Source organism: Wyeomyia smithii, chromosome 2 (genome assembly GCF_029784165.1).
Source record: "Wyeomyia smithii strain HCP4-BCI-WySm-NY-G18 chromosome 2, ASM2978416v1, whole genome shotgun sequence".
NCBI lineage: Eukaryota > Metazoa > Arthropoda > Insecta > Diptera > Culicidae > Wyeomyia > Wyeomyia smithii.
In genome coordinates, this window is record NC_073695.1 from 225,213,235 (window position 1) to 225,226,276 (window position 13,042).

Genomic DNA, 13,042 nt, shown 5'->3' on the forward strand with positions numbered 1-13,042 from the left:
AATAATTAACAAGGGAAATTCCAGTTCTCTGACTGTTTTCGCCTCGTGATTTTTGTTTCATTAGAATTACTTGGGTAGGGGCTATGCCAAGTAATTCTGTTAAAGTAAGTTTGATCTCATCAACGGTTTGATCGTTGGTGAGACCTTTCAAGACAACCTTGAACGGCTTGGCGTTCTTGGTGTCATATGTAAAGAATTTGTACATCTTGTCAGTTAAATACTGAACAAGACGATCACGACCCTTTACTGAGTCGGCTAATAAGCGGCATTCACCTCTACGGCCAATTTGATAGGTAACTTTAACGTCAGAAACAAACGTTGAAAGTTCCTTTTTGAATATATTAAATTCAGAAGAAATAGTTACCACAATAGGTGGAACTTTCTCCTTTTTTAAAGATTTTATATTTTGTATAGTTTCATTATTAATAACTTCCATTTCACCAGCTTCTTGCTCAGGCAAAATATCAAAAGGATTGTCACTACACACACTCGAAGTGTCAGAAAGAGATGCCTCTCTTTTCCTCCCCGCAGCGATGCGAGGTTTCTTTTTCCGTCCAGCCATTTCAGGTGATACGAAAAAAGTTAAAACAAATGTTAAATTCAAAAGTAGGTAGTCTTGAGAAAGACTGATGGGAAATAACTTTCAGGTAGTCTTTAAAAGACACACTGTCAAAACACAAACTTTGAAGCTATAGGCAGTCAAAGACCAGTCCACAAGCAACCGAAAAAACGTCTGATCTGTAGGACAGTTCAAGACGCACTGTTCAACACTTTCTTCCAAACAGCCAATTCGAATACTAAAATATTTTTATTCTTTAAAGTTCACGTTCTGTTTTTCATTATTGTCATTAAAACTTTTCTGTACAAATGTGCACCTCTTCGCATCTTCATTTCCGTTCACTGTTTGCTAGCTAATCTATGCTCGTTATTGCTGCTGCTGCTCGTTACTCATATCTTCACCATTCAATCAAACTGTATTTGTTCTACATACTTTGGATCTGATTCTTTTCCGTTTTGTTATAGATCAAACCTATGTCCGATGCATCCGCTGTCGAAGCATGGTAATGTTTTTTTTGTCATCCATTTGCATTGAGCGTATTTTGCTAATTGCTTCCCCATTCGAGCGCAAACATTAGCCGCTTCTTGTTAGTCTGGAGATAAGTTATACCGCTAATCTCGAGTGAGCATGATTTTTACCCAGTGCCGTTTTCTCGGTGAACTTTTAATGTAATGTTTGTGCATGACATAATGTAAAGTTGACGCTTGTAGACAAGTATTAAAGAAGGTTGAACCGAAGTGATATATTTTCTCCAAAACGTTGTGTATAGTTGGAGGCTACCGAACAACAGTTGAAAGATTTGACTACCCAGGTCGGAGAAAGAGATGACAAAATTAGAAAGCTGGAGAACGATCTTAAAGACTCCATTGACAAGGGATTCACGCTGCGCGAGATCATAACCGATCTAGAAACGCAAGTTGAAAGCAAATCGATTAACGAACATGTGTTGCATTCTAAAGTGAAGGTAGTATTTAGATAACCACGTTTTTCTAGGAAAATTCTTAACTCTTGCTATTGATCAGGAACTGGAACTTTACATAGACGCGCAAAACCGTCAGAACGAGTCCTTGCATCAGGAGGCGGATGGCATGAGCAAAGGTCACAATGAGAAGATAGCTAAGCTCGAAGAAGAACTACGGCAAAGTAGACCAACTGTGGAGCAAAGCTTGGTTCTCGAGGCTTTGACCGTGCAGCTTCGCGATATTGAAGAAACACTGGAAAAGAAAACCAAAAATCTCGAAACCCTGCATTCCGAATCGGCTGCTTCGCTGGTGTGCAGTAGTCCTTCGGAGGATATTTCTGTAAACCAAGAAAGTCCACTTCGAAGGAAGAAGTCCCAAGAAGGCGAAGCTGTAGCACAACCCATGTCGCTACCGGTCGATGAGGTGCAGCGGATATTCGACAAGCTTCATCGACACACCCGGATCGAGGATGTCGCAATCAAACGTATCAACGATTTGGAGATGCAAATCGCCAACGTGCGGGGCAGTTACGCGGTAAGTTTTGCTATAGTAGTGCTATTTAGGGTTGATTTTTCATTTTTCAATCACTTATCAGTCTCCTGTAATCTAAGTTTCATTCGGGCCAATAGAAAAAAAGAGAGTCAATAACATGTTCAACTTTCGCAAATGCCTTTCTGATTATTATTTATTGCTTGTGTGATCACACACACGAAGAAAAATAAGAATGATTTCCTCTTCAATCATTGTCAACGATATTCTCAGATTTCGCGCAAACAACAAAAAATCCAACTACCGATTGGATTACTCCTCGCTACGTTGGACTGGTATTCTTTTTGCACATCAAAAATTAGATTGCATTTTGCGGGAAATGACTGTATTTTGAAATTGATTATTTAATTGTATTGTTGAGAAAAATTTACACATCACCCCAAGGTGTTATGGGCAAAACTCGAGTAACGGCAATTTTAGGAAACAATGTCAAATTTTCGCTGGTTTAAGGGCTCTTCTTTTCTATGTTTTTTTTTTATATCTCCGGATGTTTTATATCAATGAAATTCTAGAAACTTTAAAAGAAATTAGTCAATAAATAAAAGAGATTAATTTTGAGCGGTAGTGATGCCCGTTATGTTATTTTTGCGTATGAAAAATTAAATTGCGTTTTTCGTCAAATGAGAATATTCTGACTTCAAATTCCATCAATCTGAGAAAATTTTCCATGAAAAACACCGACTCAGAGGTATTATGAGCAAAGCTCGAGTTACAGCATTCTTAAGAAATAATTTCAAATTTATTTCGATCAGCTTTTGATTACTTTTGTACATTCTGAATAATGCTATTAAAGGAAATGAAATACAAAAGATATATAACTTTTAGCCGGAAAAGTTGCCAGTTGCTTGGATATCTATGAAAATAACAGTTTTTTTTATAAATTTAAATTTTTAACTTTTAATCTAAACAAAGGCCTGATTCTACTAATAGCTTCCAATGATTGTTCACTGAAAGATCGTCACGACTTGAAGCAAATATTTTTTAAAAGCTCAGCTACCTGTTTGACCGTTAATCGTGGCCACTATAGCAACCTTGAAAATTGTTGTTATTTAAATTAACCATTTGATTCAAGCTTCAAAACTGGCCTTTTTTGAGTCGTCTTAACCTGAGGTTTTCAGTAAACACAACAAAGTGTTTTTTTTCTTTCCCAGTGCTAATAAGTCTAGTCGAGATCAGATTTGGTTCGTAAATAGATTAAAAATTTTCTATTGTTCGACGTTGCTTTATCATAAAGTTCGCTTATACGGGTATAACTTTAGTGCGTATATATTACTCGTCTTTTTAAAGATCTCACAACATTGAGCCTTTTACCATTTTTAACTTTTTCAAAATCAGAATTTGTTATGTTCCTTGATCAAACTTTTTTCCCACAATAAATATTCAGGAGCTTCTAGTCAAAGGTTTTTCAAATTCAACACAAAAAACTAGATGTGGAATAAGTGGACAATTTTCCACAAATTTTGTATACTCTAAATATAGAGTGTATCAAGAACATTTTTTTTACGCCGGATCGAACGTGACGGTCTCTAATTCGAAAAAAATTGTCTTTATATCGTCAGTCGAGTTTCAGACTGGCCCAATTTAAAATCGAAAGTTTTGAGAAAAACGCGTTTATTTTTTGTTTTCATTTCCACAAAAATTTCAAATTTTAAGATTTTCCTTAGGCGACATATATAAATTACGTAACGCAAAAACCCCACCCCTTATATGTAACGAAACGTAACGCCAACACCAGCACCTACCGCTCCATGAAAATTAAGTAACGCTGTAGAAGAAATTACTGACTTGAAATGCTCGTTTTTGGAGAGTCTCTCCAGAGATTTTTTGTAACGTAACGCTGGTCTTCCCCCTCCCTATGTAACAAATCGTAACGCCCAAGGATACCCCCCTCTCCCCCTCGTTACGTGATTTATGGGAGCTGCCTTATCATCAAACCTATTTGGATCTGTTATGTGCATATTATGAGCAAGTTGTACGTATTGAAACTTCATTTTTTCATCCTTTCCTTAGGATATTTTAAATCTGATCTACAATTTGAAACGGATTTTTGTGGGATAAATCTTAAAAATATTCAGCAACGTTTGCCATCTTAAATTCAACTGACGATATATTGATATTATATATTGGTTGTCGCGGTTTGAAAACGGTTTTAGTTATCTTAAAAAAATTGGAAAAATCGAAAAGAAGGTTTTGAGAAAAACAATATTTTAGAATTGTTAATATTATCTTACATCTAATCGCATCTAATGATCTAGGAAAAAATACCCAGGAGTTAAAAAATGATTGTGAAAGCTGCATAGTCGCAAGGTTACGGAGTCCGCTTTGTTAAGCAAATAGTCGTGGGTTCGAATCTTAGTAGAATAAGGCCATTCGATGTCAAAAAGGATTTACGCTTAATTCTATAATACCTTGGTGTGACTTCCTCTTAACAATATTAGTTACTCTTATAATAAAACTGACCAGAAGGACGCCCAACGAAACTTTTCCACGAAATTATAATCGGAGATATTTGGCGGGAGGAACGAGGCTCAGTATAGTAGATCAGTAAGGGGGTCCAACCATATTACACGCAAGCACGTATAAAAGAATAATACGGCATGTCCCTTCTTAATAGTGGTATTGCTAATAATAGAAGTGCGGTATACAGTAGACACCCGGGCATATCTCACAATAGGGAAGCTCCGTAGCCGCAAGATTACAGAGTCCGCTTTGGTAAGCGGGTGGTCGTGGGTTCGAATCTTAGTAAAATCACTCCATTTGGTTGTCAAAGGACTTTATTCCCAGGCTTTCCACCACGTACCCTTCCTGCATTCTATGGTACCCCTGTTGACTTTTCTTCTAACAAAAATAAGTCCTTATTTTAATAAAACTGGTGTGAGTACAACAGAGATAAACAACTTTGTGACATGCAGTGGAAATGGATGCAAAATTTCAAGGTTGAGTTTTCGCGTACGATGAAATAATCACATGCTAGCACGCCTAGCACAGACTACGTGAGTAGGTACCTCCCCGTTCTAACAGCTCAACTAATGTTTGCTTCCATGAGTCCAGACTGTTTTGTTGTCTCGAAGATAAAGTTTTTTCTGAAAAGTTCTTAGCAATTTTCTCAAGCAGACAATTTAATGATTTGCTTTGAGAATGTTTTTACTGTTATTTTATAGAAAATATTCCAATTTTAATATTTTTCATAATTGTTCTTTTTGATTTGGTTGAAGTAATGCGCAGATGTTCTCATGGGCTAAAGGCGTCATTTTGTGTGTTATTAATAATATTCTTTTGAATGATTTTTGAAAGAGGTTTATGTAGAAATGATATTGAGGGTTATAAATATTTTTCGAGCCAGATCGTTGTGATCTTTTGCGCAAAGTGTCAGCCAGATTAAAAATGATTGATTAAAATGGTTGCCCATTGTTTTGTGAAATTGTTCTGAAGCTTGAAAGAAAACCAATTGTTACAGGCAGCAGAAAACATGCAGCTTCTTAACCTATCACGCACTCGGTGTTCGATGCTCGTTTTCGGCTCGGCACGTAGCGAATGAAAAACAGCATCACACAGCAAATATCTCGTCCATGGTTCTATGTAGCGGCGTCCGGAATGGCTCTGAGTCATTGTTTGTTTGCCCTTCTTTGCTTTTGCCGTCTTCTTTCATTCTTAATTTCGTTTGCTAAATTACACGTTATAACTAGAACTCTATAACAAAAAATGTGATTTATTTTCATAATTAAGTTAATGTAATTCTAGAAAAATTATAAACACCTATTTATCAAGTTGAGAACATTCATTGATAATTTTATTTGTTATATCTAAATAACGGCAAGAGTTAGAGGAAAGTTGTCTGGTCTTTTATTCAAAAATATTGAAACAAATGTAACGGCACCCGTGGTCTTTGGGTTTTACTCCTACAGGGTTCCGTCACATTAGGTGGCATATTTAGAACCCGGTTCTCTACCGGATTCTTCGTATGTTGACACAGCCTTCAGCTGGGATGAAAGTAGGTCAGGACTTGCTTACAGTTGAAGCCACGTCTTCCGCTTGGCTTGGGTGACGAAAACCGCCACCCGTAAGCACAATTAACCAAACAAGAGCCCGCGATACGATACTTGATGAGCCGTTAACCCTTCGCTGCATGCGCGAGGGTGAGTTACCGGTGTTGTTTACAAACACGACGGAGCGGCAGAGCGCACGGCTCACCGCTCTCGGTAGAATTAGACTAAGTGGGATTAAACCCACGAAAAACTGTACTAAAATAGATAAAAGGCCGAGGGAAAGCCATTAGGGTAACAAGGATTGATGGTGGATTCGCGAGGGGAAATTGTCTCTCGCGGATTCACTTTAGGGCTAGCGTTAAAGTAATTGTCGTTAATTAAATCAATCGGTTATTAAACACGGTTCCGTTTGGTCCTTCTGACCGCACGTACGGGATTTTGTGTTCAGTGTTCGTTTTCCGCACGAATTATCAATTATTATTAATTATTTTTAGATAGACCATTGAGTTGTCTGAAACTCTTCTGAAAAAAAATCAAAAGAGGCACTCTTAAGGAAAATAAGTATTTCTAACAAATTTCGTCCATGTCTAGCATTTATAACTTTTTTCTTCTGAACGCTCATGGACGTACCGCAATGACTAGGAAGGGAAGCTTAAAGGAAAGTTGTCAAGGGATGAATTTTGGGAGTTGAATATTAATTTAAAAATATTGAATAGAATTAATTTTGTTTTGCATCAGATCAAATTTATGTAACTCATTTAACAACCACGACAGGCATCGAAAAATGTTAATTAAATTTATTCGGGTGTTGTAGAATATATCACGAAAAATAGATTTATAGAAATCCTAAGAATCAACATGGACGCCCCTGAATAACTGGCCTGATTCTATCAAGATTCGAACCTACGAACACGCGCTTGTCAAAGTCGATACTATGGCTTTGTTACTAAAAAGTTCTTTACCTACACTGGTCCTACGTCCTACGACACTATTTCATACAACCGCTAGGAATAAAAGCTGTCTCACATCAAATTACATCACGGGGAAAAACGCTGTAGCAAATTACCCATTGAGTATTTGCTCTTAAAAATTTGGGCGGAAATATTTTGCAGTGTATTTTTATCGCTGTCAGTTTTTCAAAAATTGGTAAAAAGGCCGTTACCCGAAAAGCAACGTTGCGATTTGATTTTGCACAAGCATTTGAAAAATCGTCAAAGCGCTTATCGGAACATCGGGAAACAACTCGAAATACTGCAGTCAACGATGAGTCGTGTGATTAAATATTACTGCGAAACTATTAGCATCGAAGGAGAGGAGAAATGCGGGAATCTGTTCAAGTCATTCGTTCAGAGAGCCAAGGACCGTAAGGGACTGTATACGTACAAAAAGCAGATGGCTTTAAATCGTGACGAACGGTAAAATACGGTAGGAAAGTCACGGCCCCGGGAACTGTACACCCAGATGCTGACGTAGCTTCATTGTGGATGATGAGACGCCAAGATGGACTTCCGGCAGTTTTCGGCAGCTTCCGGTGCTACAGTTCTTGACTGCCCAGCACAACTTTGATGCCAAGAAATGATATGACAAGCGATCTGCTTTTGTGCCAAAAAGAGTGCGCCATTCGTGCCTACCGAGACTGTAAATCAGGAGATCTACCTCAAGGAGTATCTACAGAAGCGTCTGCTTCCTCTCTTGAAGGAACACGAGGGACCTAGGATTTTCTGGCCGGAACTGGCTTCGTGCCACTATTCAAATTATATCCTGGAGTGGTACAAAGACAACCGGATCACTTTCGTACCCAAGGACACAAACCCCCCAGCGCACCAGAAATAAGGCCTATCGAAAAATACTGGGCTATTATGAAGCAGTCATCACAAAATCTTCCTGAGGAGGTCACATCTGAAAGGTACATGAAGAAAAAGTGGGTTTCCGTACAAAAAAAAAACTGCAGCCATATGTTGTACAAAACTTAATGAGGGGAGTTAAGCGTAAGGTACGAGCGTATGGTTTATGGCATTGAAGTTGAATGAAATAAATATGCCCGCACCCTTTACAACCTTGTAGTATTTGTTGCTTTGAATGAAATCAATCAGTCACTCTGCCAACAAACGCTGCAAATTATCCAGGTCATTGTTAAAGAATAAACAAAGATTCCATTCTTTGAAAAACAAACTTTTGTTTAAAAGAAAGATCAAAATTTTATAGGTCGTGTCTAAATACCGCCGTAAACCCTCCGCGTAGCGAAACCCATGCTGACGTTAATCGGCAAAATATTATGACGTGCAGTTCGGTCGGTAACTCTTGTATAATTGAAGTTCAGCAGCAGGACTATTTTTAGCGTCATGATGACATTCGTCCATGAATTATACGGGTAGCATTAGGGCATGCTTCGAAATTTTGAAAAATATGCTCAATCGTAGCGTTACATGAAAAGGTTCTCTGTTCGATGTAGTAGGTGTCGGATTCGAGATTCTCCAATCTCGTTTGCATGTCGAATGAGTGTTAGAATTCTAGCTAAGTTGTTTGTGTTATTCAAATAGGTAAGAACTATTTTGAAGAATGATGTTACTAGTAAGTGTCACATTTCAACCCCCCTTATTGTAATGAAAGCAAACTACATTTGACTACATTCAATTTAAATTGCCGAGTGAGAAGTGAGACGTTCTTGTCGCTTGTTGAACGCAACTCAGGAGACGCATGGAAGTTGAAGCTGCTACGCATGCGCATCGTAATCCCCTATGTAGAACGAATGCCCACGAGAGTTTATCTGATGAGGTGAAACTCAGTCATTGACTTCGGCTGTTACAGTCGGGAAGGAAGGCAGCGTGCAATTTGTCTCGCGGGATTTGATTTGATTTTTTTTTATTTTTCTCGCAAACCTAGAAACGAAATCTAGTAACGGAACGAAGAGTACTGCTTAGCTGGTGAAAATAATTTAATTTTGATGGAATAGAATCTGGTTAGGTCTGATTTAAAACCAGAAACTCAACATAATTTTGAAAGCTCGCAGAAAGAACATTTGTGCAAAAATACGTCACGAGTGGTGTGTGCGTGTAATCGATTTAAAAATAGTACAATATTCATAACGAGGGAGCAGCGGAGGACACATTAATTGAGTGTGCAGACGTAGATTTTAGTACAGCGAATCGTTGCGCACCATGCCTGCAACGTCTATGCAATAGCTTTGTTTCGATATGTGATGATTCTGTTGTTTACGTCTGCAAGTGATGGGAATGCCGGAAAAGTCTGTTGAACTAGAACGTAAACAAGAAGTGTGAACTATGCGGCTCGAACGGCAATTGGTGTTAATCCATTTGATGCATTGAATGCGTTAGGCATCATAATCCAAGCATAATCTAAACATGGTGTTGTTTGCATACTCCAATTTATGCTAATTCAACCAGTAGACCAGCTGGTTTCGTAATATGCATTAGCTTTCTGAATGAAACATGTGGCCAATAGCAATGCTTTGGCATTTCAGATAGTGTGACTGGGGAAGGCTAATGTTTCATTCAAAAAATCAACTATAGATTAATGTAACAGAAGTATTCCATTAGAAGCTTAACGTAATAATTGCTGGTTGGTCACGAGGTAGGTTATGCGCAAATCCACAAAAAACGGGTAATCATTTTAATTGCCCGTTTTTGATTTGGCTGACACTTTGCAAAGATGTTTCTATGGGCAATAACCCTGAAAACCCTCGCAAAGCTTATTTCTATAGTTAATAATAGTTAACTGAAGTTATAGAAATACAAAAATGTAATTTATCAAAAAAACTCCAATATAGGTATATTTTTTTAAAGGAAAAAAATATTATCTACAACTCTGCCGAAGACACTGTACCGATCAAACACACCATTTAGATGCTAGAAAAATTATTTACTCGGCGCAGGATATAATCCCAAAACTTGAAGCCCCGGATTTTGTACTCGGGACTATTTCCTGCGCTGAAAAAAAGAAAATTTGTTTAAGAAATCACAGTGAATTACACACTACATATTGTATTTACATATACCGCATGTTCTTTCATAATTTTATTTGAATATCTACAATTTCTATGCTGTTTCCTAAATTTCATATCCTTCCCGTACCACAAAACAGTTGGCAACAATAAAATAATTGTTCCAACAAATCCCCTCTAGAAACAGTTCGATGAAATTTCGTTACATGATAGCGTTAAATTAAATTTAAAATTTACTGATTCGTCAAAATTTTGATATCGAGCGTTTAGTTTCCGGAAAAATTGTTTTCATTTCCAATTTTCGAATACCACTTCTAATTTTTTTTGAGGATTTTCCAAATCACAGGATCATAACAAGGTTAAGTCCCAGTTAGAGATCGATTACAGCAATGAAGCATTTTTTTCTTCACATAATCAATGAAGCATTTGTAATTGATATTTGTTAAGATTTTGATATTTGTTAAATTTTTTTGAAAGGCACGAAAACTCATACCACATTGTCAATAATTTTGGGATGTTTAAATTCAAAATGATTAATAATGAAAAACTTTTTGAACTTCTGCTAAAGCTTTGTTTATTAAAAATATATATATATATATATATATATATATATATATATATATATATATATATATATATATATATATATATATATATATATATATATATATATATATATATATATATATATATATATATATATATATATATATATATATATATATATATATATATATATATATATATATATATATATATATATATATTAAACCTGGTGCTTTCTTTAATCTTTGAAGATAAATAGTGAGAAACCGGCTATATGTGATAAAATTTCCATTAGTGCTCCCTTTTTCACTGGTTTCGCATTATTAAGGCTACAACTTCCGCTGCTCGCCTGCCTATGAATCAGAAAAACAGCAAATGGTATAACCATAATTACCGCTGCTGCAATCTCGGCTAAAGTGCTAAACATTTTTCCGCTGCAGATAAAAGTTACCGACGATAAATGTTCACCACGGTAAACGGCTTCAAGAAGCTCCCGGAGCCGTTCGGGGTAAGTGGCACTCGTGTGCAAATTAAAAACTCCTGACAATTGTCTTGATTCTATCCGGCCCCAGGTGATGCTGTTGTTATTTGTCAGTGGGTGGTGCAACCAGAAAAATGCCCGTACAACTGCTGCGGCAGTGAGATTATACGATGCCGGCTCAGCCTTATCCCAGGAAGCATTAATCCAATTATCACGAAATTATATTGCGTTGCCTAGTGGCGGCATGTCGACTGTTGGGAGGAGAGTCCTCACGGGTTCATTCGCTTTGTATAAACTGGAAAACAATTTCAGTTAAAGGTATTAGACAAAGTTTTAAAGCACATTATTTTTGACGCTTGATTCAACATTTATCTATAAGTAGCATCAGCTACAGAGGAAGTTTTCAAATAAAATCAATACAGAGAGATTTGTTATGGCATTTCGTGCTCAACCATTTTTGTTGTACAATTTATTTGAAGCACATTGATTGAAACTGAATTGAACAAATTGCCAAGCACCAGTGATAAGGACATTTTCATTGTACTTCCCATCGAATTTTACCGGTTTTTCGTCTCAACAGTCCTTATGGCCTTGAGTCTTGTTGACTGATGTCATGGCATTGAATGACAGGCAATTTGACTCCAAATTGTGCCTTACATTCCACCCGATTTGTCGTGCTGGCAGTTTGGATTTTTCTTAGCCGCTGCTGCGTCGAACGGGCCATCGAGTTCAAAGATTACAAATTCATCGCATGCTTCTCGTTTCTCGTGATGATGTTTCCAGGGCTATTTATAAAGACACGACGCACAATGAAGCGCAAACACCGGGAAAGGGATTTCGACGAGTAAACAAACATATTTCCCATTCCAAAATCTGTGCCATCCATTTCATTACCATAATTTTTCTTCTGTGCCGTTGAACTCATTTTTCATTCGTTTTTTATCCGTGTGCTCTTTGATATATACAGGAACTAACGCACGAGCGCGATGTGCTGCAGGAGAGGATGTCGGAGCAATCGCTCAAGATAACCACGCTTCAATCGAAGCTTGACGAGCAGCGACTCCGGGCCGAGGAACTGCACCGCCAGGGCACATCGCATCTCAGTGTTAAAGTGCACGACCTGCAGAACGAATTGGTAAACGTGAAAGAAACGCTACAGACTCGTGATAAGCAAATTGCAAATCTCAAAAATTTCCTCGAAAATAGTCAACAAGTGATCGAGCGACATGAGAAAGAACTAGCAATGAATCAAGCTAAAAATGATCGAAGCCAATTCGAGCTATCGCTCGAGACGGAGTTGCAGGCCAAATGCAATGAGATTCAACTGCTCAAGAATAAGATCCAAAATGAAATGATCAACAGAGCGGATCTATCCGATCTGATGGATACAATGCTAGCAGAGAAGAACGACGAAATTGATCAGCTGAAGGAGGAGCTTGCTCAGTTGCAGTCGCAGCAAGGACATCGCACGCAGGGTTCCGCAATCCCAAGCCACAAGGAGGAAGATAACGCTCGCACATTGAGCGACATTGTCTCTATCACCGATTGTGACGAGTCGGATATGGTGATGCGGCGCGTACCCGAACAGAGCGCATCATTTTTCCCAGCCCACAGCATCCCTATGGTAAGTTGCAATCGAACCGCATCGTTCTATGTTTTTAAGAGTTGAATATCTGTTTCTGTTTATGTTTACGTTCTGCCTCCTCCTGTCTTGCCCATAACGTACCACTAATCCAGATACTCTTCCTCCGTCGTGTCTGATTCAGATGCACTGGACGGACTGCTGTGTCGTGTCGATAAAGGTGTTCTAAAGTTATATTATTTTCGCTTTTCTAATTACATATGTTTTCATTGTTTGTCAGTTAATTAACTCACCTTTATAGACCCGTGAGTCTTGAATAATTTTTTTTGTATCCTGTAGAATCTATTCCTAATATTTTTTCGCTCGCTTAAGTTTAATTGCTCATAATTGTGTACTTTGAGATCTTCTTAACACAT

At 37.7% G+C, this 13,042-nt stretch overlaps 1 protein-coding gene across 8 annotated transcripts in view; it reads left to right on the top strand.

Moving 5' to 3' along the window:
• Nucleotides 1-13,042, top strand: part of LOC129723435 (A-kinase anchor protein 9) — a 70,264-nt gene that overhangs the window by 53,061 nt on the left and 4,161 nt on the right. For 7 of the 8 annotated variants that reach the window (XM_055677652.1, XM_055677654.1, XM_055677655.1 and 4 more), the window contains 4 exons: nt 1,329-1,523; nt 1,582-2,055; nt 12,012-12,668; nt 12,811-12,846. In XM_055677652.1, coding sequence (XP_055533627.1) covers nt 1,329-1,523; nt 1,582-2,055; nt 12,012-12,668; nt 12,811-12,846 — 1,362 coding nt within the window. The remainder of the gene's footprint in view (nt 1-1,328; nt 1,524-1,581; nt 2,056-12,011; nt 12,669-12,810; nt 12,847-13,042) is intronic. The other variant, XM_055677653.1, reaches the window with a different exon arrangement.